The following is a 25510-nucleotide window of genomic DNA, read 5'->3' as shown; positions in this document are numbered from 1 at the left end:
TGGCCTGTGTGGGCCTGAAGACCTCTCTGTCCCAGTGGGACGCCTGAGGATTGCACTTGAATTGATCTCTGCTTGGGCATGTATCTGTTGAAGGGAAGAGCCCCCCCCCGGATAAGTAGAGGCTAGCAGGCTACAGCATGCTGGACTGGAGGGGCCTGGGCAACCTGAGCCATCCTCCAAGGAAGAAGCATATGCAGAGAAGGATCTGGAAGAACATCATCCCAGGCCACAGAGGAGTGACTGGCAGGATAAGGCCCTCCACGAAGGGACTTTGCTCAGAGTCTTCGAGCGTGCCCAGTGTGACCGCTTTTCGCCTTTGGAATGTTCTGGACTCTGCTTGTGCTGCTGCCGCCTCTTCCATCACATGGCCCAGCTTCCCAAATCCCACTCCCCTAAACCCTCCTGTGTCTGCTTCTCCAACGTGTTGTGTGTGATGAGAGCGGTGCCCCTGCTGACTCTTGAAGGGAGTTGGGGCTGAAGTGGAGCCTGAAAGGGGAGTTGGACGAGATGATTCAGGTGGACATGAAAGATCTTCCGCACAGGGTCTTGAGAGGTGCCAAGAATTTTCCTGGCCACAGCCCAGGCAGCCCACAGTGGAGGTGGGGGGGTGGAAGGGGTAATCTATTTGGGCCAAGACCTCAGCTTCGGGAGATCCCTCTCCACACTGCCACCAGCACCCTGGTCTTGACTTCGCGTGTAACTGTCACCTGTTGCCCTCTCTCCTCTCCTTCCCTCCTCCACCCCTACCCTGACTTTTCCTGCCCACCCTCCTCAGCGCCGACTACCAGGAACGCTTCAACCCCAGCGTCCTGAAGGACTCAGCCCTGTCCACCCACAAGCCCATTGAGGTGAAGGGGCTTGGGAGGCAAGGCTACCATCATCCACGCTCAGTACAACACCCCAATCAGCATGTACTCTCAGGATGCCATCATGGATGCCATCGCTGGGCAGGCCCAGGCCCAGGGCAGTGACTTCAGTGGGTAAGCGCCTGCCAACTCCACATACCTACGGAGGCTACCACAATCTCACAGGACCAGCTTTCTTCTTTCGCCTTGAGCCTTCCAGGTTCAAGCTGCTGGAAGGGGTGGTCCAGCCTTCACCAGGGACTTGAGTGGTAGAGACTCAGATGGAACTGGTACTATTCAAACACTAACAGGAACATTCTCTCTTCTCCTATCTTCTCTTCACCCCCCATCTCTGTCTTTGTCTTTGTCGCTTTCTTTCTCTCTGTGTGTGTCTCTCACCTCCTCTCTATATCTCCGTCTCTTTCTCGGTCTTCCTCTCTATCATTGTTTTTTGTCTCTGTCTCTGTCTCTGTCTCTGTCTGTCTGTCTGTCTGTCTGTCTTGTCTGTCTGTCTGTCTGTCTCTCTCTTTCTCTCTCTCTCTTTCTCTCTCTCTCTCTCTCTCACACACACACACACACACACACACCTGTTTTCTTACTTAAGCATGCACACAGAGAGCAGAGGTGGTGGTGAGGGGTCATTACTTTTTTCTGCTTGGGAATGTCACAGTGTGGAGTTTACCTCTCTAGGCAACATATTATCCCTCGGAGTCCCAGCAACCATGGAGAAAAAGACTAAGGAGACATCAAACTTTTTTCTAAAACTATAAAAGCAGATATTGTAAAAGGGACACAGAGAGGTCCCAGACAGTTCCTACATGACAACAACAAGGACTTGTGGCCACGGTGTACATGCAGAGGCCATAGGATAGGGCACCGTACCTGTCCTGCTTGTCCAGAGCTCCATTTCTGGAAGAGTCTGACCCCAGTTTGAAGAGGCACTATTTTCTACCAACCACCAGGGGGCAGCAGTTATCCATTTTGCCGGTACTAGTCTGAAACCTGCTGAGTTCGTGACTTCAGCCCTTTGGAGACATCTGAGCTGTGTTGACTTACTTAAATTGCTTATTCAAAGCCAAAATACAAAGCAAAACAAAAACAAACAAACAAACAAAACCCATGCAATTAAAAAACAAAACAAAACAAAACGAAAAACAACTATTAACTCATGTATACTCAGAAAAACAAGTTGGCCTGACTAAGCCCAAAAGCCAACAGAGATTTCCTGTTTACATTTGTTTGTCACGTGGTCTTTGATATGGGCCCCCCCTAAAAGTAGTAGTAGTCACCAAAGGGATATCAAATGAAACTGAGCGAACTGCTCAGCACTCTGTATTTTCTGTACACTGGGAAAACTTCCATTATTTGATTCTATTGTCACAGCCCCTGTGATTTGGAGACTACGGTGCTGTGTTGATTAGTCTAGCTGTCTCCTATATGTCCCCTTCCCTCCTCTGCCTCTTATCGCTAGCGTGCCTGGAAAGGATCAACCTTTCCCCTTCCTTTTAACTTGAGCAAGCGCGCTGAGCTGATGCTGCTGTGGCTCAGTGAGGAACCCTCCTGGCCATATGTGTTCCATTTCTGCTGTTAAGTTCCACGGTTCTTCCCTCACTGACAGTTTTCTTTCTCTCTCTCTCTCTTCCTCCTTCACCCACCCCACCCCACCTAACTCATTTCTGGTCCTAACCCCCCGGCTCTCTTGTGTGCGCTGCCCCTCTGCTATCCCATGACGGATGCGCACTCACGGCTGGGTTTTCTTCTGCTTGGCAGGGCATCTCCGCTGGCGTAAGTAGACCTGCAGCGTCTGTCCCGTCATCTGTCTGTTTGCAGGATGGTGTGTGGGTTTGGCGGGATGTGTCTGAGGACAAGTGGTCAGTCCGTGTGCTCTGTCCACCTTTTTCCTCACACTGCCCCCCCCCCCCCCGGCCACACGGCATCCTCTGCAGCCCTAGACAGACAGATGGAGTCCACCTATGTCAGTGTGGCTACAGAAATCTAGTCACCGCACTCACGGTGTGCCCACCCCAGCCTGAGGCTTCGTTCCTGCCTTTTCCTTGCCGTGCTTGGGTGAGGTTTTCCCAGCTTTCCTAGTTTCACTGGTACATGACAAACTCGGGGGTCACAGTGCACACTGCATTATTATTCATTCAGTGCTAGAAGCTAACAAAGTAAACTCTAGGAAGCCAGTCCCCAGAACCCTCAACAACCAAGGAGATCTGGTTGTGCCCCCAAAGACTTAGGAATCCTTAGAATCCTTTCTATACAGCAAACAGCTTTGTGCAGGAAGAACAGAACCCAGGTTTTCCTTTACTTCTCAAGCAGCTGTGAGCTTCTCCCGGGATGGACCCCCCAGAAGAATCTATAGGCCCCATTACCTAACTCAGTCACAATCTTACAATACCTAACTCTCTAGGTCAGATAGAGTAAAGCCTTCAGGGAAGTGGGGGCAGGGCCACCCACCCTCCATCCCTTTTCTATCTCTGCTCTTATAGCTCACTCCAAGCCGAGCCTAAGGAACCAGGCCCGGGAAGCTAGACCAATTCTATTCAGTTCCGTTCAGAGAATGCTCAAAGACTAGATCGCCAAGGGGATCCTGTGCTGGCTAGCCAGTCCCTCCCAGGACAGACGGAGCCAGGCAGGAGGGTGCAAGATGGGGCATGCCTCAGCTAGGCTGTATCTCCGTGTGGTGAGAACATCTGAGCTGTGTGGGCCCTGGGAGGCAGACATGCCCTTTGAGTTTCCTAACTATAAAACACCTGACAGAGCCGGGCGTGGTGGCGCACGCCTTTAATCCCGGCACTCGGGAGGCAGAGGCAGGCGGATCCCTGTGAGTTCGAGACCAGCCTGGTCTACAAAGCGAGTCCAGGACAGCCAAGGCTAACACAGAGAGACTCTGTCTTGGGGGGAAAACAAAACAAAACAAAAACAAACAAACAAACAAACAACAAGAAAAAAACACCTGGCAGAAGGGACACTGTGCAAACCAGGTATGGAGGTACATAATCTCAGTATTCAGGAACAAGGATGGCTACATAGCAAGATTCTGCTTCAAATAATAATAGTACAAGCAATAATAATAGTATACATGGTAAAGTAAACTTGTTAATAACAAAAGGAGAAATAAAGGACACTGGGCTGGGAGCTGGGCCACTAAGTTATCGGTCAATGGTGTTCTTGTCTACAGTAGCTTGGGCCTTATCGGTTGACCTCTCTGGACCTCAGTTTCAACATCTGTAAGAGGAAAGGACTAGCTAGCAGGTTGTTACTGCCATAGGCCTGGCCTGAGCGCCCCCCTGACATCTGAGAGGGCTTTCTGGGCAACATAGATCCACAGTTAGACCTATAAAACTCGAGCTTGGTAGAAATTCCAGCATCCAAGACGCTCTGGGATCCCTGCTGGCTTTGATCTGGAGTTGGGGTGGGGGGAGAATCATTCAGCTAAGAATTTTGAGCACCTACTTTGTATCATACCTGGGAAGCTTAAGGGAGTATCACCAGGTTCCCCTCAAAAGACTATGCTGCTTTGGGGCAGAGACCATGCCTGCAGCTTCACTCCCAAGGCCCCTCCTCCATCTCCAGCTGTAACCTGCACTGTCCCTACAGATAATGCCAAGGCCAAGCACACATTTCCCGGTTTGTTTCTCATAACACTTCCGAGCGAGGCTGTTTCCTGCAGCTGAGCCAGAAACCCAGGGTGTCTTCCAGCAGCAAGGCAGTGGCAGTTCCCTGTCTGGATCTGTGGGTGTGAGAAGGTCATTAGTTGGGTCCCGAGAAAGCCTCCAGGTCCCTCAGGCAGGCTGTTCTCACCCTGCCCCACGCAGAGCTGGCTCAGGGAAAGCCCAAAATCACTTCAAGAAGACTTACCTGTTGCTTCCCTGACTGGACTTTAGCCTGTGGCGTGGGAACTAGTTCAGATCGAGGACTAGCAGTGGAGTGGGGCCAACAGGCAAAACAGCCACTGTCCCACTGGGCCTTCCCTGACCTGTGAGCACCGAACCCCCAGGTTCTTCTGACAGTAATGGGTAAAAACAGTGGGTACTGTAGAGGAAGAGCACAGTGGGAGGACAAAGGGGGGGGCAGGTTGCGAAGGAGGTGGGGTCTGAGTTCCAGCCTGGCCTCTGCTCACACCCTTTCCCTTCCTACAGGAGCCTCCCTGTGAAAGACTTGGCCGTGGACAGCGCCTCTCCCGTGTACCAGGCTGTGATCAAAAACCAAACCAAGCCCGAGGAGGAGGCTGATGAGTGGGCCCGCCGGTCCTCCAACCTGCAGTCTCGTTCCTTCCGCATCCTGGCCCAGATGACTGGGACAGAATTCAGTAAGTGAAAGTGTGGGGATGTGGCTGGGTGGGGTATGGGGGAGAGACGCAGAGAGGTCCTGGCTCCTGCATACTTAGGGCCTGTAGAAGCTAAGGAGTCAAGCCACCTGTTCTTGAAGATTAACGTTGAGAGAGTTGGCAGCTGGTAGAGAGTCTCCGGGTCCCTAGGTGGGTCTTGCGTTACAACCCCAAACCCCAAACAAGAAGAGAAGTCTTGTCATACAGCTTCCAGTGAGGTGGTGACTCAGGACTGGGAGAGGTGGACCTGCAAGCCGGCTCTGACCACTCTCTCCCAACTGCATTGTGTCCTCTCAGCGCCCCCTGGCGGAGGCCTCTCATCACCACTACTGTCAAGATGGCACAGGAAGAGCGCAGGGCCTGGCTGATCCCTTAGGGACTTCCTGTCCACAATGCTCTAATGGCTTTCCTTCTTATGTTTCTTCTTATGGTCCTCCTGACCAACTTTTTTTTTCCTCTCACAGTGCAAGACCCTGATGAAGAAGCTCTGCGAAGGTCAAGGTAGGTGCCTAGACTTGGGTTCCACAGCCTTGCCTTCTAACCCTATCCCTCCCCGGCTAGCTCCCAAGCCACATGACTCATGGAAAGAACCTTTCATGTTCATGTATTTGAGAAGCTCAGCCCTTAAAGGGCTCCCGCAGATGCCGGCTTGAGTGGCTTTCCAGGTCAGTGAGGTAGGTAGGAACAGGAGTGAGGAATCTGGGCCCCTCTGGCTCCCTTACTGGGCAGGGGCAGGGCTGCTTTGGCCTTCGCTGGGCTTTGGAGAATGAGGGCATCTCTCCCTGTGAGGGCAGTGGGCCGATGCCTCACCTGCACACTCATCTTAGGGCTTGTCCCCTTGTGAGTCTGGAGGCTTGGCACTGTGAGCAGGCACACAGAGGGCCACGCTAGGCATGGCTACCTTGACCTTTAGACTTTTTGCCTATACATCCATCGAGGCACCAGTTCTATAAATGGCTCAAAGTATAACCGCGGCTTCAAGAATGTATGAACCCTTGGAACAAGGAGGGGCTTGTATGGGCCTAGGCATCTCAGGGCATAATCTCCTAGTCAGTGGCAAGTCTGGGGCACCACCACGTGCCTACTACCTGTGCCCTCTTAGGAGCTGGTAGCTCTGGGCATGAGTGGGGCATGGCTGTGTTGAAACCCATGGGAACCTGTGAGGGCCTTCCATGGTGAGGCATGGGGCCTGTGTGACTATCTGTCTACTTCTGGTAGTGAGTATGTCATCTGCATGTTCTTCTTGGACAGTCTGTCTGGGGCCAGTGAGTCGTGTGGTGGCCTCTCTGGGAGGGTCTGGGACTCAAAGGCATGTTCTCCCATGAGCCAAGCTTTCTGTACTTGCTAACCACACACCGTGGCCGCAGAGCTCAGGAGAGTAAGGTTCCCGGGCCAGCTGGGTCTCCGTGTGCATTCGATTGTTGACCTTGCATTTTGGCCAATCCCAGCTGCTCCTACTTTCTGGCTGGGAGTGTGCTCCTCCCAGGCCTACTAAGGGTGGCATGTAGTCCCGGAAGTGTGCTTAACCTCTGAGCTCCTGGAGTGCATCTGAAACAGACTACCAAATACCGTGCTGCTGCTGCTGTGTTTGGAGCAGATGTGGAGGGCCAGCTGTTCTACGTGAGGCTGAGCGCTCAGCTCTCTAGTCCTCCTGAGCTCTGCCGTCCTTACATGCTATGTCTGTGCTTCTCCCCACCCCCTTCATTGAAGCCACCCGCAGAGATGCCCCAGGAGGCAATGCAGACGTTCCTAAAGACTCAATACCAGGGTTCTTATGTTGCCTCCCCAATAAAGTAAACAGCTTACATCCCAAGTTCATCCCATCGGGAAATTAACTGGAGGTATTTTTCTCCCCTCTGCAAGACACGCCATCCTTCTTTCATGGCCTCTGCCACCTCTTCTGGTCACTTTGTTCTTTTCTTCTGTCCAATACCCACACCAATCATGCTCGGCTTATGTCTCAGCATTGTCAGCTGTTTAGCTTAGAAGAAAAGGGGTCCCAGTAGGAGAGCTAATCTGCTCCCTGTCCCCCCCCCCCCCGAAATACTAGCAAGCACTGCCATAGAGTTTCCTCAGAAGACAATCTGGCAAGAGGTCCCAAAGAGAGACTTCAGCCCTTTTCCTCCCTTAGTCCCAGGCCAGCCCTCCCAGGATTTCAGGTCCTTCAAGGGGAGACCTTATCCAACAGACTTCTTCCCCAGGACCAAAGGGTGCAAGCCTCCTGATTCGGTCTCTTTCCCTGACTTTAATTTGAGGATTGTTTTCCATGTCCCCAAGTCCCAGTAGCCCAGGCGGGGCCCCAGGGCAGAGGCTGTACATGCCCATGCCCCCGTTATGGTTGGAAGTAAATTGTCAATATAAGTCTGCAGCCACTCGGTCCCCAGGCTCGCTCACTCAAGCGGCCATGTGAGCAGAAGAAAGCATGCCTGTCTCTCATGTGCTGCCTTCCAACTACTCAGGGGACTTGCCCCTCAGTGGTCAGAGCCACACCCTGACTCCAGAGTTGGAAGCTAAAGGCCAGGGCCTGTTGATCCATCCTATGGGCTGATGACAGCTACCACCCTGCTTGTCCTTCCTCCCACATTGTCCCCTGCTATTTTGGCACCCTGGCAAGTCTTAGAGCTACAGCTGGAGACACCGGGCCGTCCAAGCACGCCGGGCTAGGCAGCCCCAACAGCCCCCTTCCTCTTTTTTGGTCTCTCCTCTTTCTCATCCCCTGTGCACTCCTCATCTGGATCCTTTTCTTCGGCTAGCCAGGACTTTCCCAACTGTGCCAAACAGAGGAGGCTCGCAAGAGTCACAGAAGTTCTAGAATTGTCCTTCACTTTGTCACTGAGCACCGATGGCAAAATATCGCTGAGCCTTGGTGGGCTTTGCTAGAACCGGAAATTCGCTAGCAACTGGCCATGTCTCATTTTGCACTACTGCTGTCTCTAGGAGAAGGCTGTGAGTGTGTGCAGGGCTGTGTGGGCCTTGCCACAGGGCCCATGCATGTACTGGTTTCACCCCCTCATCGTGACCTCAGAGAGGCAGGGGTGTGGCAAATGATGGATTCACTGCTGAATTTCTGTGTGATTTTGGACTGCTCACGTGGACATCTCTGGGCCTCTTGGTTTAATGAAAAGGTTGGATCAGATCAGTGTTTTACAACTGTTTTAGCAATTAGCAACCCCCCACTTTTGTGCGACGATCTTATAGTGTTCCAAAGTGCTGAACTCAAGGAGCAGAGTTAAGGGCATGCCAGGGCACACAGATGGGAAAGTGGACCTCTGTGACCATGGGGATGTGGGGATGCAGGGACCAGGATCTGGGGGCTATGACATGCCTAACTGTAAGCCCAGCCTTGCCTAAAATCAGTCTTCCTGGTTAGGGCATGCTGGCAACTCAGCTTTAAATTGGACTTTTCACTTTGAAGTAATTGCCAGTTTGCTTGAGGTTGTAAGAAATGACAGACAGATGCTGGACGGTGGTGGCACACATCTCTAATCCCAGTATTCAGGAGACAGAGGCATGTGAATCTCTGTGAGTTCCAGGCCAGCCAGAGTTCCAGGCCAGCCAGGGCTACACAGAGAAACCGGGTCTGGAAAACAAAACAAAACAAAACAAAGAAATGACAGAGTGACTCTGTGTGTTCCATTTCCAGGGGCAAAGTCTTACGACATCATAGCACAATGTCACACTGATAATGATGACATCGTTTCAATCCAAACACACACTGTTTCACACCTACAACTATTTCAGATGGCTACACACACACACACACACACACACACACACACACACACACACACACCCCTTTCTGTTTACCAGCAATGGAATCATATAGTATGTGACCATTTTAGGGTTGGCTTTTTCCATTAGCCAAATCCCTTTGGACTTTAGCCAAGTTGTTGAGTGACCCGGTCCAAATTCACACATATACACCCTGACTTCAAAATCCTCAACCCAAAATGTTTCTGAGCACCACAATAACACCAAAGGCAGAAAGTTTCACCTTCCACCTCATGTCAAAACACAAATACTGGCTCAGGTGCGGTAGTGATTTTTATCCTACCCCTCGGGAGGCAGAGGCAGGCAAATCTCTGTGAGTTCAAGGCCAGCCTGGTCTACAGAGTGAATTCCAGGACAGCTTCGTAGTGAGACCTCTCCAAAGAAAAACAGGAACACAAGACAACAGATGCGAGGCTGGATGTAGCAGTGGTAGAGGGCTCGCCTACACGCATGAGGCACTGGGTTCAGTCACCAGGGCTGCAGTAATGATGAGAACAAAACATAGGTCCCATAAAAAAAAAAAAATTACCTTTGGCCGGGTGTGGTGGTGCATGCCTGTAATCCCAGCACTCAGGGAGGCAGAGGCAGGTGGATCGCTGTGAGTTCGAGGCCAGCCTGGTCTACAAAGTGAGTCCAGGACAGCTAAGACTACACAGAGAAACCCTGTCTTGAAAAACAAAACAAAAAACCACCACCACCACCACCAACAACAACAACAAATTACCTTTGAGTTCTGTGTATAAAGTGTACATGTGATCATAAATGAAATCTATACTGGGCCCCCTAAGACATTTCATGATATATGCACAAATATTCCTTCTGAAATACACCAAATACACCTTCTGAAATCCAAAATAGTTCTAGCCTGTGAATTTTGGGTCGAGGTTACTCAGCCCGTAGTTCATTTGAGTTGTATCCCATGACAAGGATATAGAAACTAGATTTTGTTTTTTTGTTTTGATTTAGTTAATTAGTCACAGGGATACCTCTGGAAAACAGCGCCAGCACTACTGGTTTTTAACTGTGTCTCTGTTCAGGTTGAGCGCACTGTGTTTGTGGTTATGTGTGGTCTCTGACACCAGTTTGTCTCTCTGCCATGAAGGAGTTAGAGGCCCCTGTGCCAGGAGCGTGAGGATCCCAGCATCATTGGCTGGCCTTACTCTGCTCCTGTTCTCTTCCCTTTCTATATTCTGGCTACCAGGTGCCTGCAGTATGTCCTCACCTGGGCAACTGTGGGTTGAGCCTCCCGGAGGCTCCACTGGCAGGGAGTAGCAAGTCCTGCCCCTTGGTTTCTGTGGCAGTGTGTGTGTGTGTGTGTGTGTGTGTGTGTGTGTGTGTGTGTGTGCGCGTGAGAACTGGGGTAGGCCTGGGCCTGCAGGAGCCCTGGGTAGCATGTGAAGGTTTCTCTCTGGAAATGCTGAAGGTGAGGAAGGGCCAGGTAGGACAGGGAGGTGACAGGTCTGCCCAGCGTCTCTCATCATAGAGGTTAAGTGGTCCTTCTTTCTTAGTGCCCAGCTAGAGGACAGAGACTATTCTGGGCCTGCTGACTGTTTGGTTCAGTTCTAAGAGCCCATAGCCAAAGCAGCTCTGCCCAGCCCCAGCCCCACAGGCCAGGGAGCCTGCCTCCCTTTGCCCACTCTGCTCATTGGCCATCTAACTAGGCCCCTACTCTGGACATCTCCCCATAGTAGGGCAGGGACTTCAGACCCTCTGCTTTGTCCCAGAACTAACTCTTGCCCCATCTGACCCAAGCCTGCCCTCTAGAGAGTAAGTATCCCAAGGATGGCAACGCTTCTTCAAAACAGCTCCCCACCAGTCCCTCTGTCCTAGCTTCAGGCAGGGAAATAGTGGACATGTTCCCTAACCCCTCTCTTTCTCCCCCCCCCCTTCTGTCTCTCTGTCTCTGTTCCTGTCTCTCTGTCTCTGTCTCTGTGCCACAGGGAAAGGTTTGAAACGGAACGTAACAGCCCACGTTTTGCCAAATTGCGCAACTGGCACCATGGCCTTTCAGCCCAAATCCTTAATGTTAAAAGCTAAAAGGCTGCTTGGATCCCCCTGACCCCTGGCAGGCTGGACAACCCCTCCCCCTGCCCCTGTCCCACACAGATCTGGCATGTGAGCCCCATGGGGATGCTTGGTAACCAACAGCTGTGCTGGGGGCACCTCTGGTAGCGACTGTAGCACTTATGCTCTCTGCCCTCCCCAGAGCTGACAGCTGGGGCCCAGGACCATGCACTCAGTACCTCCTACCTCTCCAACCCCTAACCCAGTGTGAGCTTCCAACCGCCCCCCCCCCCCAGGCAGAGCCTTTTGTGCAAACCCTTAGCTGTAGTCCAGAGAGGACGTGACAGGGTTTGCTGGCCTAACACTCCCAGACAATGAAAATGTAGTGGCCACTGATCATTTGCCCACCTCTCCCACCTCAGCATCTGGATTTATACTCACCTGGAACACATCGCCCATAGATCAGGGTCCTGGGTGGGCACCCTCTTCTCTGTAGCTGTGTGCTGGCTTCATAGTTTCTTCTCATGTACATATAAGCATGCTTGTTTTGAAATAAAGAGGATTTGAAATGAACAAACTAAGCCCCAGTCATGCTGTGCCTGTATACATGCCCTGCACCCCACCTTGGGAGGGCCTTCAGGGACAGTGTCTAGGACAGAGAGGCCAGGAGAGTGCCCAGCATGTGGGCCCCAGTGTACATCTGCTCACTGCTGCTCTCCACGCTGCAAGCTAAGGGTCCTAGGGTGAGGGATCCACACTAGGGGTTCTATGGGCAGTCTTCACCTCTCACAGGGCAATGCGAACAGGGGCTACCTCAGTTCTGTGGCTTCTCCTTCCACACTCAGTTATGATTTGACAGGTGGTGCCATCCTCTCTCAGCCTCAGGAAATACTTAGAAAGCCTTTCACCCAGGTCACCCTTGTTCCTGTTCAGCATTGTCCAGGTGGTCTGAGAGGTAGTTCAATGGGCACACGTAGACAATGGGACAGTTTACAGGGAAGCCAGGAGACGGAGGTGGGGGCTCTTGAAAGGGAGATGGAAGGCAGACCTAGCAGAGTCTTGGTGACAGGAGTGTAGGGAAAGGTTTCCAGCTGGGTTTTGCTCTTGGCCCCACCTGTGGCCTTGTGCTATTCCGGAGCATTTAGCCAAGCCATTCAGAGCAACCTTGGCTGAAAAGCTCTATCCTCCACCAGCAGGCTTGCGGTTTCAAAGCCAGCCCTCCAGCCACCTGCCCAGCAAGCAGCCTGGTCCCTCGCTGCATGGAACCACACAGGCTAGAAACCTAAGAACAATGGCATTTGGGAAATGAAGGAGGTCCAGAGGACCAACCCTCAGGACACCCTGCCTCCTCTGAGGCTGGATGGCTGCAACCCTGGTCCCACTCCTGCTATCTGAAAACACTCCTTCTCTCTGGCGAGCTCACCTGGAATGGCCAGCCAGGGAAGCTGCTCACTTCTACCCACCCTGGAGATGCTCTCTGCAGCCTGTTCCTCCTTCACCTCCTACCTCTTTCTTCTTCTAACAACAGCCTTATGCCAGGGATAGGGCAGGTCCAAACCGCCATCATCCTGGCTGGGGGATATACCTGGGGAGGGTAAAGAGCTGTCTACCTTCATCTAGGCAAACTGGAACTCATCCATATTTGGACTGATGACTTGCAAGGCCCAAGGGTAGGGTGTAGGGTAGGAGGTGGCCAGACACAGAGAGGTAGTAATGGTCCTAGGCAGGAGTGTCTGTCCTATGAGTGAGAAAGGACCTGAGGTGCTCAATCCAAGTTGATGGACTCTTAGCCTCTGGCCACCAGTTCCAAACCTGTTAGTGCTCCCTTGGAGCCCACTGGCTACAGCGCTAAGATGTTCTTACCTGCTTTCTAGCATCCTGGTGCCCCTCAGCTCCTTCAGGCCACTGTGAGCAGCACCTTGTATGGCTCCAGGCCAAGACCCCACATAAAGCCTTCAGAGTAAATAGGAGAGTTCACCTCACTTAGCATCCTATGTCTGTGAGCGAGGCTCCTGTCTACGGCGAAGGCTAACATTAGACTCGAAAAGGGACAATGTGACTGTAACCGCAATGCAAGGTTGGTATTGTAGACTCCAAAGGCAGGAGTCCCTCTAATTGGAGGATGAGATAAGGCTTCCTGGAAGTAGAGGTTAGTGTTCTTGATCTTGAAGGGTGGGGGTGTGTATGGAGAGGGGAGGCTGGGCAGGCTGTCTAATCTGAGGGCACAGAGATGCTGAGAAGAAGAAAGGTATCTCAGAGGCCAGTATGACCACTCTGGCCCTGATGAATGGAGCACAGAGGAGGTCACAAAGAGCAGTGACCCGGATAGAGAGTTCCAAGCTATGGGATTTAAAAATATTTTTTAAGGGCAAAGAGGAATGGGCACAGGTTGCTGGGTATTTTTTTCCCACTGCAACTGACAGGTGACACAAAGACCAGAGTGTTATGGGGTCCCTGGCCTTGTAACAAAGTGATGGAGCTGAGCTCCCCGAGCCATAGTCACCAGGAGGAAAGGTAGAACATCAACCAAGTGGATGGCAGCATAAACAATGTCATGACCAACATGACATCAGCCCATCAGCAGAAAGTGTTGCACTTCCCTCTCTTAGGTAACACAAGCAGCACTGACATCTCAGTCACGGCAAGTCCTCTCTCACAGCATCAGGACCAGTCACAGTGCTACAGTGATAGCCTGAGTCCAGTTACCACAAATCCCAAGACTTGACACCTCCACTGATATCAAACTCCTTTGTTCCAGACATATCTCAGTCATCAACCACCACACCCACAAAACTCCATACAGAGTGAGGGCAGAGGTCCACCTTGATACCTCCCAGAGAAAGGAAAACGTGAGCCGTAAGAGAGGCTACAGCTAGGTGTTGCTATCTGGCCACAGTCTCCCTTAGGCAGCCACGAGCATCTGAGTCTGGTTTGCTTGAGTTTTATTTTTAACTAGGGTGCTTAAACTGAACTATGGGTTTGAACATAAGTGTGTGCTTAGCATGTATGTAAGGCCCTGGATTCTATCCCCAACACCAAAAAAAAAAATTTTTTTTTAATGAAGAAAAAATGTAAAAAGGAATCTGAATCTATGACAAAGGCAGGATGCAGCTGTGAAATTGTAGGCCAGGCTCAGGTGATCTCACAGCACTCTCTCTAGGACTAGGGCCATGGCTGTGTAAGTTCTCTGCAATGCTTTCTTACTGGTGCCTGCTTTTTGGAGTTTCTGGAGACCTGTGGACCTTCATGCAGAAACTGACCCGGAACAAGAACCCAAGATCCTTCAGGACATACTTTGGTGTCTCTTTGTTTTCTAGCCCCTGGTGGCTGCCTGTTGCCTTCAGGGAGTGGTCCTAGATATGCTGCACTCAGGAAGAACTCAGAGGAGCAGGCACATGTGTGTGCCCAGGCGTCCCTGATAGTGACACTTGTCCCAGCCCTGTGGTCAACTGTGTACTTTTCAGGGACCTACATCCAGCTCCAAATTCATTGCCTGAAATCCAGGGTTCATTTGGAGCTATCACTAGGGAAAGCTGCAGTAGACTGGTCTGGTAGCACACTAGAACAAAGGGGACAGACAAAGCCAACGTCATCTTTGCTTGGACATTCCCGTCACTCTTACCCTTTTCAGGGTCTTCAGTTTCTAATGGTCCACTGGAAACGTGGGATGGTACCAGAGGGAGGGGCACCAGGTTCCATCATCCTGAGCCTTCCCATACTTGGCCTCCCCATGAGGAGGCTTCTTAACAGCCAGCTTAGCAGGGCTCAAGGTCTGCAGGTTCTTTGGGGGTAGCCGCATAATCAGCACGGCTTTCAGAAAGTAAGGTGTTTCCTGGATGGGCTAGTGGCTTCATAGATGTGTCAAGGATAGCACTGCTGTAGACCTGCAAGCTAGGCTGTCCAATGCCTTATCTCTGACAACTAAGCCACGAAAGGCCTGGGACGGGGTGTGGCTAACTCCCTTGCCCATCTGAATGTGCTCTTCCTTATGGGATAGCCAACACAGGACTCTGCTACTTCTCCCTCGTCCTTTCTTCTAGCTTTGTTACCCCTTTCCATTCTTACTGGATGCAGATAGATCAGGAGATGCTTTGGTAAGCAGTTTGTGGCTTCCTTGCATTCCTATCTGGGGCAGGCAGAGGTATCTAAAACTTGCTACTCCATGTGTGGTCCACAGACCAGCAGCGTCAGCATTACCAGGAATTTGCTAGAAATTAGACTCAGTCTCACTTTAAACTTAACTAGAATGTGCTTGTGATCATTTCTGTTTGGTTTGTTTTGAGACGGGGTGTAGTGGCATAGCCCAGATTGTCCTGGAACTCGCTGTATATATATAACCCAGATTAGCCTCAAACTCACAAAGCCTCCCAAATGCTGAGATTATTGGTGTGTACCACCAGTATACCTAGCTATGTGATGCTTCACCAGAGAGGCAAAGTCTCCCAATCTCAAGTTCCTGGTCTCCAGATGAGAACTGTAAGACTAGTCATCCTGGGAGGTTGAAAGGATAAAAGGAAAATATGGGCTACCACCAGCACTGTGGAACACTTGGAAGAGGGAAATGCTGAGATGTGCCTTATGTCCAGCAAGAATCTGCCTTTGACCAAAGAAAGATTCTACTTGCCTGACCACAAGAAGAGATTTCTTTCTTCCTCTGTGAGTTACTGATTAGGGCTTCAAATGAGAATGGCCCTCAGTCATTTTGTCCTGATGGGTAACTTCCAGACCCTTGAGTAGATGAATTTAGTTTCCATTCCCTCACGTATTAAACAGGGTTTATTATGCCCCACCAGAGGGCTGTCACGCGACATTAAAGGCACAGTGGTGGAAACACGGTGTGAAGTCAGTAAATAAATGACATGGTGCTGGGGGAGCTATGACAACATGTAGGAGTTTCATTTGTTCTGTCATTATTGTCACAAATATAAATGCCAGTCAAAGATGTAGGGATAATTTGGGTATGGTGGTACCTTCCTGTGGACCCAATTAACAGGGAGGCCGAAGCATGATAACGACTGGTGTTACAGGCCAACACTTTTAGAGAAGGATGGATGGAAGGAAGGAAGGAAGGAAGGAAGGAAGGAAGGAAGGAAGGAAGGGGAACAGGAAGGGAAGAGGAGGGAAGGAAAGGAAAGGAAAAGGAAAAGAAAGGAAAGGGATGGGTGTGTATTTCTCTGCTTTCTCATGGTTTATGTGAGAGAGTGGGGGCATGGTGAGTGCTTGTTGGGAAAGGGGTGCCCATGTGCATTTCTGTGCATCTATCTGGAAGTCATAGTTCAATGTCAGATGCCTTCTCCATTGCTCTCTACTTTGCTTTTTGAGACAGAGTGTCCCACTGATCCTGAGGACTGGCTGACTAGCAAACCCCAGAGAGTGTCTTGCCTTTTTATTCCCAGTGCGAAAACAACTACAGGCTGCTGTGCCTGACTTTTTATGCTTCTTATGTGGATGCTAGGGATCTGAGTTCAAGACCTCCTGCTTAAGCAGCAAATACTTTGCTGACTGAGGCATCTCGCCGGCCCCACGACTGAACTTTTATTCCCAGTCCCAGTCATAGAGAGCAGAACTAATCCCATTACTCCAAACTCTGGCTGCTCAGTCTTCTTAGAGAAGATCTGGGGACAATCTTGGCTTACAGAATACCCAGGCATTCAAGTGGAGGCATGTGGACATCTGGTCTACCTGTACTGGCGTGTGCTGGTACTGAGTATGTCCATCCTACCTGATCACACTGCTCCACACTGGCCCAGCAGCTGCCTCTCTGCTTCGGGTAGAAAGACCCTTCAGGTCTGCAGGTGCTTAGAACCATGTTCATGTCACTTTTGAATGTGTAGCACACCTGGGCTACCTGGGGACATGAGGATCTTTAAGCTCAGTAGGGTCCCCTCCGCATAAGTCCTGCCACTCTCCAGAGTATGCCATGAAAAGAGGCACAGATTTCTGACTCCCTGAACCATCCTCGACCACATTACCCCCTTTTTGATCCAGGTAGCCTTGGTCTGCTTTCCATGGTAGCTTCTGTCTGTCTTCAGTGAGATGTACTGTCAGTGCCCTGGGCTAACCCCATGTTCTCATGGCCTAGGACTTTCACACTCAGTTTTGGATTTTGCATGTTTGTTTGTTTTGTTTTGTTTTGTTTTTTGGCTAGAGCATACCTTCCTAGAGGTAATGTATGCCCTGACTGAATGTACAAGGGGAAAGGACAAGGTAAACAAGACAGGAGAGGACCTGCCTGGTTGATAACTAAATGCGCATTTCCACTGCATTGCAGTTTGCTGAGAAATAAAAACCAGGAAGTACAGAAAATCTGAGGGGTAAACATCCGTGTAAGATTATGTTGCCAGGCTTCTGTCTTAAGTCTGATCATACACTCCTGGGAGCCTAGAGGAGCTCTTTCCCAGCACCTGGAGGACGTGTCCCTCCCCGCCACTATACACACATACACACACACACACACACACACACACACACCTGGATCTTGCTCTGTATGCAGAACAGATAGCGCTTTCCACCCACCTCCTCCCACCCCACACCATGTAAAGGGCCTCACCAGACCTGGGGCCCACATGACCTGTTGTCTTTTTGATCCCACCTCATCAGCACCCCTATTGAGCATGCTCCAGTGTGCACCAGCCAGGCCACTTCCCCGCTGCTGCCTGCTTCTGCCCAGCCGCCTGCTGCTGCCTCTCCCATTGCGGCCTCGCCAACCCTGGCCACAACTGCTGCTGCCCATGTTGCCACTGCCTCTGCTGCAGGCCCTGCCTCAAGCCCTGTGGAGAATCCGAGGTAACTGGCCCACTGATGCCAGACCTAACATTGGGAAAAGGGAGCAAGAAAGGACCCACCCGGAGTCTATTTGTGGACAGCTAGATCCAAGCAGTTAGGGCCCTGCAGTTTTCCAAGGGAACCAAGGTTGGTACTGCTTGGTGCAGAGTGTGAAGGGGAAGTTGGGATACATTTTGTAGGGTGCACCAACCATGATTAATGAGAGAGTTTTGTTGTTGCCCTGCCCCACCCACCCAGGGTAACACCTCTAGTTATAGATAAAAACCACACACACATGTTTATATAAGAGTGAACATGGGTAACGCATCATACGTACACATCACACACATTACAAGGAACACTGTAACATAGTCTTTATTCTTATAAGGAATGGGAAATAAATACATTATTCAGGTAAGGAAGATCCTAATTATTGCCATGGGCTGGAGGAAATCAAGGAAGGCTTCTTGGAGGTGGGAACATTGAGCTAGTCAGATAGCTTAGCTATTGACTAGGCCACTAGCCCTCCACCCCATACTTCTCTCCCTCTCTCTCTCTCTCTCTCTCTCTCTCTCTCTCTCTCTCTCTCTCTCTCTCCCTCCCTCCCTCCCTGCCTCCCTCCCTCTGGTTTCTCTGTGTAGCCCTGGCTGTCCTGGAACTCACTTTGTAGACTAGGCTGGCTTCGAACTCACAGAGGTCTGAGTGCCTCTGCCTCTATGGGGTCTAAAGGTGAGTGCCACCTCCACCGGGCCCTTTCTTCTCTTGATGTGGAAACATTCTACCTTCAGAGGTCCCTAGTGTAATGGGACTGAATTCTGTCCCTCAGTGCAGAGCTTTACTGTCTGAACCTTCAGAAGGTGACTGCCCCTCTGAGCCTCTGCTTCCTCATTAGTTAGCGTGTCTAAAGAAGAACATGTATGTATGTTGAGGTCATCATTGGAAAACCTTGCACACAAAACAGCTAGCACACACAAAACAGTTAAAACAAGTACTTTGACTTCCTGTGTCTCAGTCTGTCTTCCTGGGTACCCACCAAAACAGAGGCCAAAGGAAGGGAGCATGCAGGGAGGACGAAGGGGGTCGGGGCTGGGAGAGTCACTCCAGAGTGGCCAGTTGGTCTTTCCAGGCTTCCAGGAACCTTCAGTTGTTGTTTCCAGCCAGGGCCCAGATTTCCCAGCCCCCAGGGAAAACATGCCTCTCTTTGGGTCAGGGTGTATAGGGTCATGTTATGGCCTGAGGCAGCTTCCCAGCATGCCGTGTGGTGCCAAGCCCAGCCTTCCTCCAGCCCAACTCCGTCACTGGTCGTTAGCCTGGTCCTGGCTTCCAGAGTGGTTCTGTCTGATTTTCATAGGAAAGGTTCAGGCACACTGCCCCCCCCCCCCTTCCTGTGCCAGAGCCTCTGGTCATTAGGGTCTTACTTCCTTCACAGAGCTGGAACTCTGGTGAAAGGTGAGAAATGTTCCTGCTGTGGAGAAGGGGGGACGCCTTCCAATTTGTGAAGGGAAAGGGAGGTGTTGGGTGCTGAAACCCTGCCTGTCACTGGATGGCAAACTCAAGCTCCAAGCTCCAGGCTTCCATGTCTGGCCTGCCCACTCACTGTTGATGGTCTCAGGATACCCTCATGAGAGTGAATTCTTCCTTTCCGTTACCTTGCCAAGAGAGCTGAGGACGGTTCTGCAGGACACTGGGCTGCAGTACAGGGGGTCAAAAGGTGCCCTCTGAACACAGACACCTCCCTTCTCTATACACAGCCTCAGAAGCAGCTGGAGCCAGAGTTGCTCATTGAGCATGCACCTTGGCCCTTCCCCGGATGTCTTCAGCTCTGCATCCTGTCCCCCATGCCAACCCAGGATGCTGGCAAAGCATCCCCCAGTAGTGGGCAAGTCTGGCCCTGACCCACTGACCTGTGCCTCATCTAGCTACAATGGAAGCTGGGCACCACTGTGTACCGTGTCTTCCTCTCCACCGATGTGCTTACTCCTCTGGCCTTAGCACAAAGGGCAGGGGACACCTTAACTACTAGTGTGACATGAAGGAGAGGATGCGAGCCCCCAGATCAGATGCTGCCTTTGAAGGATAGTTAACCTTTGTCTTGACTGGGACAGTATTCAGGCTCCCCTGGGTCCACTCAGATTACTGGTGACAGGCTGTTATCTCAGGCCATCCCTTCCAGAGAGCCAGACAAGAAGGCAATCCTTCATCCTACAACTTGGCCTAGGAGCTCCAATGAGCCCATAAGGAATAGGTAGAAAAAAAAAAAAAAAAAAGAACAGAATGCCAAGCCAGGTGTAGTGGTGCACACCTTTAATGCCAGCACTCGGGAGGCAGAGGCAGGCAGATTGCTGTGAGTTCAAGACCAGCCTGGTCTGCAAAAGCGAGTCCAGGACAGCCAAGGCTACACAGAGAAAGCAAAGCAAAACAAAACAAAACAACAGCAACAACAAAAACAGGATGCCAAAGACTGGGGTATATTTCTATGAGTTCATTTCTCTAGCACCCCAACAACTACCTATGTACTGGGTGTGGTCAAGAGTCCCCCTTAGGATATATAACATGTAGAAAGAAAGAGATATCCATTAGTTTGAGATGAAGAAAAAGGGTTAACAAACAAGAGAGATTGGAAAACACTGCAGCAGTCAAGACTAAATAAGCTGCTAGACCCTGGAAATTTCTCGAGCCCTCATCTTCTCCCCAAGAGAGAGGCCGAGTTCAGCATTTCCTGAGGGCAAAGAACTGGGACACTTTTGTGTATCTCTTTGCTACCCACTGTCCCTGAGCCACAAGTGGGAAGATGCTGCTTGCTCTAGGATCTTGACAGCTGAGCCACTAAAGGGAAGCAATGGCAATTGTCTAAGGAGAACGGGTTTGCTGGGAGCTGCTGGGGCCTCCTGGCTTCTTCCCCATGAACGTCAGAACATTATTTTTGCTCAAAAAGCATGACAGTACTTGCTTCCTCCAGCAGCAACATAAGGGAATAAGATGAAGAGACCAGGTGGCCAGAAAGATCCCAGAAAACTTTGGAGTAGCTGTGACCATGTCTGTCTCCTTTTTCTCTCCTCCCTGGGCCTTGGCCCCCAGCCCTACTGCTATACCCCCTTCTGTGGATTAAGGGCTGTCCATGCATTCTTTTGTCTGGCCGCTACCTTCCCTCCCTCTTCCCCAAAATGGCAGCTCTAGCCACAGGGAGTAGCCTCTTCCCCCCCTAAGATCCTTCCGCTTCCTCATAGACTCTGGAACCAATCCAATGGGCATTTCTGTCCTAGGCCTGTCTAGAGATCAGGCAGCAAACCAGCAATGGCTTTAGATACCAGAGGCCAGTGGACTGTTCCTGTTGTAACTCTTCTGCTTTGGTTCCAGGCCACAGTCCTCTGCCTACAGCCCTGCAGCAGCCACCTCGCCACCACCCTCTGCCCATACCAACTACAGTGAAGGTCCAGCTGCCCCGGCACCCAAGCCTCGGGCTGTAACCACTGCCAGCATCCGGCCTTCTGTCTACCAGCCAGGTGAGAGCCAGGGGGGAGGGGCAAGGGCTCAAGGGTCATCAGCTTCAGCCCAAGACCCCAGAAGTGAAGGAGGCTTAACTCTCCTTCCCCTCGTTTGTAGGGCCGAATCCAATGGAGCCTGTGTTTGACCCTAGAAGACAGGTGGGCTGTACCAGGCAGGGATGGAGCCATGTAGCTTTTAGGAAAGGGATAGTCACAGCTGGATGTTTCCAGAACAAGTTAGGAGAAAGGAGGGCTGGGCGTGAGGGCAGGGGGTTAGCAGTAAAAAGCTGTTTCTCTAAGAATCTGTGTTGGCCTTAAACTGGAGGACAAGAAACTATAACAAAAATGCCCCAGGCTTTAGGCCAGCTTACTGTGTGTCATTTTGTCCTTTTGAGCAAGTTGCTTAACCAGTCTAGTGTGTGGCTTCCTCAGGTGGCAGAGGATAGCTAGGACACATATGACATAACAATATGGAGTCCGCTCTGAGTGGACCCAAGGCAGAACTCACTGGTTGTAGTTCTGGTTTCCTAATTTTCTAGGCAAAGCTGGAGTTCTTCCTCCGAGCCCAAGGTAGTTCTCAGGCTAGTGAATGGCCCACTTTCCCATCAGCCATTGCTCCAGGAACCCAAATGCTCTCTAGCTGTTATTTTCCCAGGTTAGAGAAAGGTCTCAGGTACCTCTGGCTGTGCTATAGGATGGCCCTTGACATCCAAGCCCCAAGGCTAGTAAATGTCTCTCTTTGTTGGGTTCCGACCCTGAACTTTAGGAAGGCAGAGCTGTGGCAAATTTTCTCCTTTATAGGTGCCTGACTTGAGCTTGCCATGAGGTGACATTCAACAAAGATGTTGAAAGAGCTAGAGGTATTAACTTGGTGGTAGAGTGTGTGCCCAGCGTGTGTAAAGCCCCTGGGTTTAATCCCTAGCATCACACATGTACTCGCACACACACACACACACACACACACACACACACACACACACCAGGTAGGCAGACAGGCGAGCGGGTGGACAACACATCACACAGTAACAGGGAGAGTCGGTGAGCTTGCATTCTGTACTCTGGCAGCTATGCACACACAGAGAATGAGCCTTAAGTATTCTTACGATGATACCTTGGCGTTGATTCCATAGGTTGATAAAATAGGACTTTTGGTGGGCATATACTTTCCACTTAAACACTATGCCTTCTGCATGGTTATTGCCATCTTGAATTTATAGAAAGCAATGATGATTTTGCACTTACTGTTATAATACAACTATTTTTCTCCCCTCAAAGTTACTACACGCTATATAGTACTTTACCCACATATAATTTGTTTTGCTTTTGAGACAGTCTCTCTATGTAGTCCTGGCTGTTCTAGAATTCAATATGTAGATCAGGCCGCCTTCCTCACACTAAAAGAGATTCTCCTACCTCTGCCTCCCCAATGATGGGATTAAAGGCCTGTGTCACTATGCTCAGCTTTACACATAAAAATGTTAATAGACTTCTTACGTGTTTGTTTGTTGGCAGGCTGGCTCACCATAGCCCAGGCTGACTATTCTTCCTGCCTGGACCTCCCAAGTCCTGGGATTATACACATGCGCCACCACACCCAGTTTTTTTTTTTTTTTTTTTTGGTTTTTCGAGACAGGGTTTCTCTGTGTAGCCTTGGCCATCCTGGACTCACTTTGTAGACCAGGCTGGCCTCGAACTCACAGCGATCCGCCTGCCTCTGCCTCCCGAGTGCTGGGATTAAAGGCGTGCGCCACCACACCCGGCTCACACCCAGTTTTTAATAGACTTTTAAAAGAGAAGTTTTCAGTTCACAGCAAAATTGAATGAAAGGTGTTATTTCCCAAATATCCCGTGATCTCACCCCATGCACACATCCCTCCACTTTTCCAACACACACACCACTCATGGTAAAGTGATGAGGGGTGTAAGTTACAGACTTGTTTAGGCAGGAAAGGGTTATTTTATGGGAAAGAGACTTGTGTCTATAAGTGTGAACTGGCCAAGCAGCTAGCTAGCACACACAAAGTCTAGCCTCCAAAGCATATCCTGTTACCGCACGAGTGAGAGCCTAGGAAGTTTTCCGGGACGGGGGTTGTGGTGGGGGGGCGAACTTGCTAGGGGAAGCACATATTTTTTGAGTGGGGCAGAGGCAACAGTATCAGTCCCCTGCTTTATAAAGCCCACAGACAGCAGAACTGGGTGTGGACAGGAAACGTTTTAGCATGGGTGGGACACCCAGCCTGCCGTAAGGAACAGGCAAACTACCTCATCTCTCAGACCTGAGCTTTCTCTTTTGAGTAAGAGAGGGGTCTATGCACACTTAGTGGTCTCTAGCTCGATGCCAATGCCATCGCTGTCATTTCTGGGCCAAGGTAAAGGTCAAAGCTCTATAGACTGAAGTCGCATTTTGGAGGGGGATTGGTACACATCTCCTATGTGGGAGATAGAATGACCACCCCAGTGCAGACAGGAAACACAGGAAGAAGGGCGTTGGAGTAGTGTCGGGTACAGGTGAGCCCTGTGCCCACACAAGGAAGACCTTTCCAAGCAGCAGCGGCAGGCCCTTCTGGCACCTTCCGCGGCCTGTCCTCCGCAGGCCCGCCAGGGGGCGACCGGGCCCTCCAGCTGCTCCCGAGTTTGAGGCCTCCGCTGGCGAGACAAGAAGGAGCCCGGGCCTCAACGCGGTTCCCAGGCTGGCCAGACGTTAACTCACTCCTGCCTGGAGCAGAGGAGAGGCCTGCCTCCACCCTTACTTCTCCGGGGAGGCCCGGCTGCCAACCGGCTCCGGGGGCAGCTGGCAGGCTGCCAGGCCAGCCAGGAGTGCGGGCCCGCGTCCCGCTCCACTGCTGGGCTGCGGGGACCTGGGCGCCTCCGAGCACGAGCAGCCCACTCACGGCCAATCCCCGGCCGCAGCTTCCGGCGGGCCGAGGCCGGGCGGAGTTCGGGATCTTATCTCTGGCGCCTAGGTTGGGCGTCCGCTCCCCAAATCACTCGGGGCCTGGGCCTGCTTGGCCAGTGGGCGGAGGACACCGAGGGCCCGGGGATGGCCACGTCGGCCTGCGGGCCGGGCGGCGACCCGGGCGCTCGCCGAGGGCTTAGTCCCGGCCGAAGTGACTCAGATCACCTTGTTTAATAACACATTCCCGCGGCCGCCGAGTGAGATAGGAGCCTTTTGAACGTGCCAATTAGGGATGAAATATCACCTTCTAATTTGAACCGGCTTAATTCCGTCACGTAGAAATAGCAACAGCCCGGGGCTCCAAGATGGGAAATCAGGTCTCCTCTGGCACTCAGAGGGCGGAGGGGCGAGGCTGGCAGGAACTAAGAGGAGAGGGGACCACTCTCCCTGCATCCCTTCCCAACCTTTCCCTGGGGATCTATCGGGGCAAACCGCTCCAAGGAGAAAGTCCTCCTCTGGGCTGCGTGTAGCCCCAGCGGGAGGAGGTAGGCACCCGGTCCGGGTTTCTAGCCTTCCACTCTTTAGGCCTTGGGTTGAGCTTTGGAAGAGGAAGACAGTTCAGGAAGGCCTCGGATGGGAGGAAGAGAATGTCTGCCCTGCAGAGGGAGTGGTTGGAGAGGGAGGCAGTAAGGTGGGCACGAGCCACGTTTACTCGGAAGGGGCATGATGAAGCCTGTTTTTGCATTCGGAGCGGTTTGGAGGGACCTGGAGCCCAGTGGGGTGCGTTTCAGGTAGGAAGCTTGCAAGCTAGCTGACCTTGAGTGGCCGCTAAAGCTCTCCAAGTTGTCTGTCAAGTTGACACGCAAGTACTCGGAAGACTATTACACAAACTCCTGTGCAACAACAGTGTGAATGCCAGCAGCACCTGGCAGCCTCTGTTTCCAAGAGGGCAGACATCCAAGAGGCAGACATCTTTACATTTTTAAAAAGTAAAAGAAAGCGGGGAGGTGGAGGCACATGCTTTTAATGCCAGCATTCAGGAGGCAGAGGCAGGTGGAGGCAAGCAGATTTCTTGTGAGTTCTATTCTAGGCCAGTGTGGGTCTACAGAGTGAGTTCCAGGACACCCAGGGGAAATACAGAGAAACTTTGTCTTGAAAGTAAAAGAAAGCAGGTAAAATTGATTCAAACACATTTTTATTTAGCTCGGCATATGAAAATTTCAGAGAATTTTGTTTTATTTTCTTGAGACAGGGTTCCTCAACTTACTCTGTAGACCAGGTTGGCCTCAAACTCAAAGATTATCCTGCTTAAAAGAGTACACCACCACACACTGGGTGGCGGCTTCTTCTTCTTCTTCTTCTTCTTCTTCTTCTTCTTCTTCTTCTTCTTCTTCTTCTTCTTTTGGTTTTT

General features: G+C 51.3%; 1 protein-coding gene across 1 annotated transcript in view; it reads left to right on the top strand.

Annotated features, from left to right (window-relative positions):
• The window catches only part of Ldb3 (LIM domain binding 3), a 61587-nt gene that overhangs the window by 17087 nt on the left and 18990 nt on the right, over positions 1-25510 (top strand). Inside the window, 7 exon segments of the mRNA XM_051141993.1 lie at positions 776-854; positions 856-980; positions 2616-2630; positions 4991-5160; positions 5643-5679; positions 17554-17739; positions 21076-21221. Coding sequence (XP_050997950.1) covers positions 776-854; positions 856-980; positions 2616-2630; positions 4991-5160; positions 5643-5679; positions 17554-17739; positions 21076-21221 — 758 coding nt within the window.

The sequence above is a fragment of the Acomys russatus genome, chromosome 3 (assembly GCF_903995435.1).
Source record: "Acomys russatus chromosome 3, mAcoRus1.1, whole genome shotgun sequence".
NCBI lineage: Eukaryota > Metazoa > Chordata > Mammalia > Rodentia > Muridae > Acomys > Acomys russatus.
The sequence above is the reverse complement of the archived record's forward strand: the minus strand, read 5'-3'. Positions and strand labels throughout refer to the sequence as shown.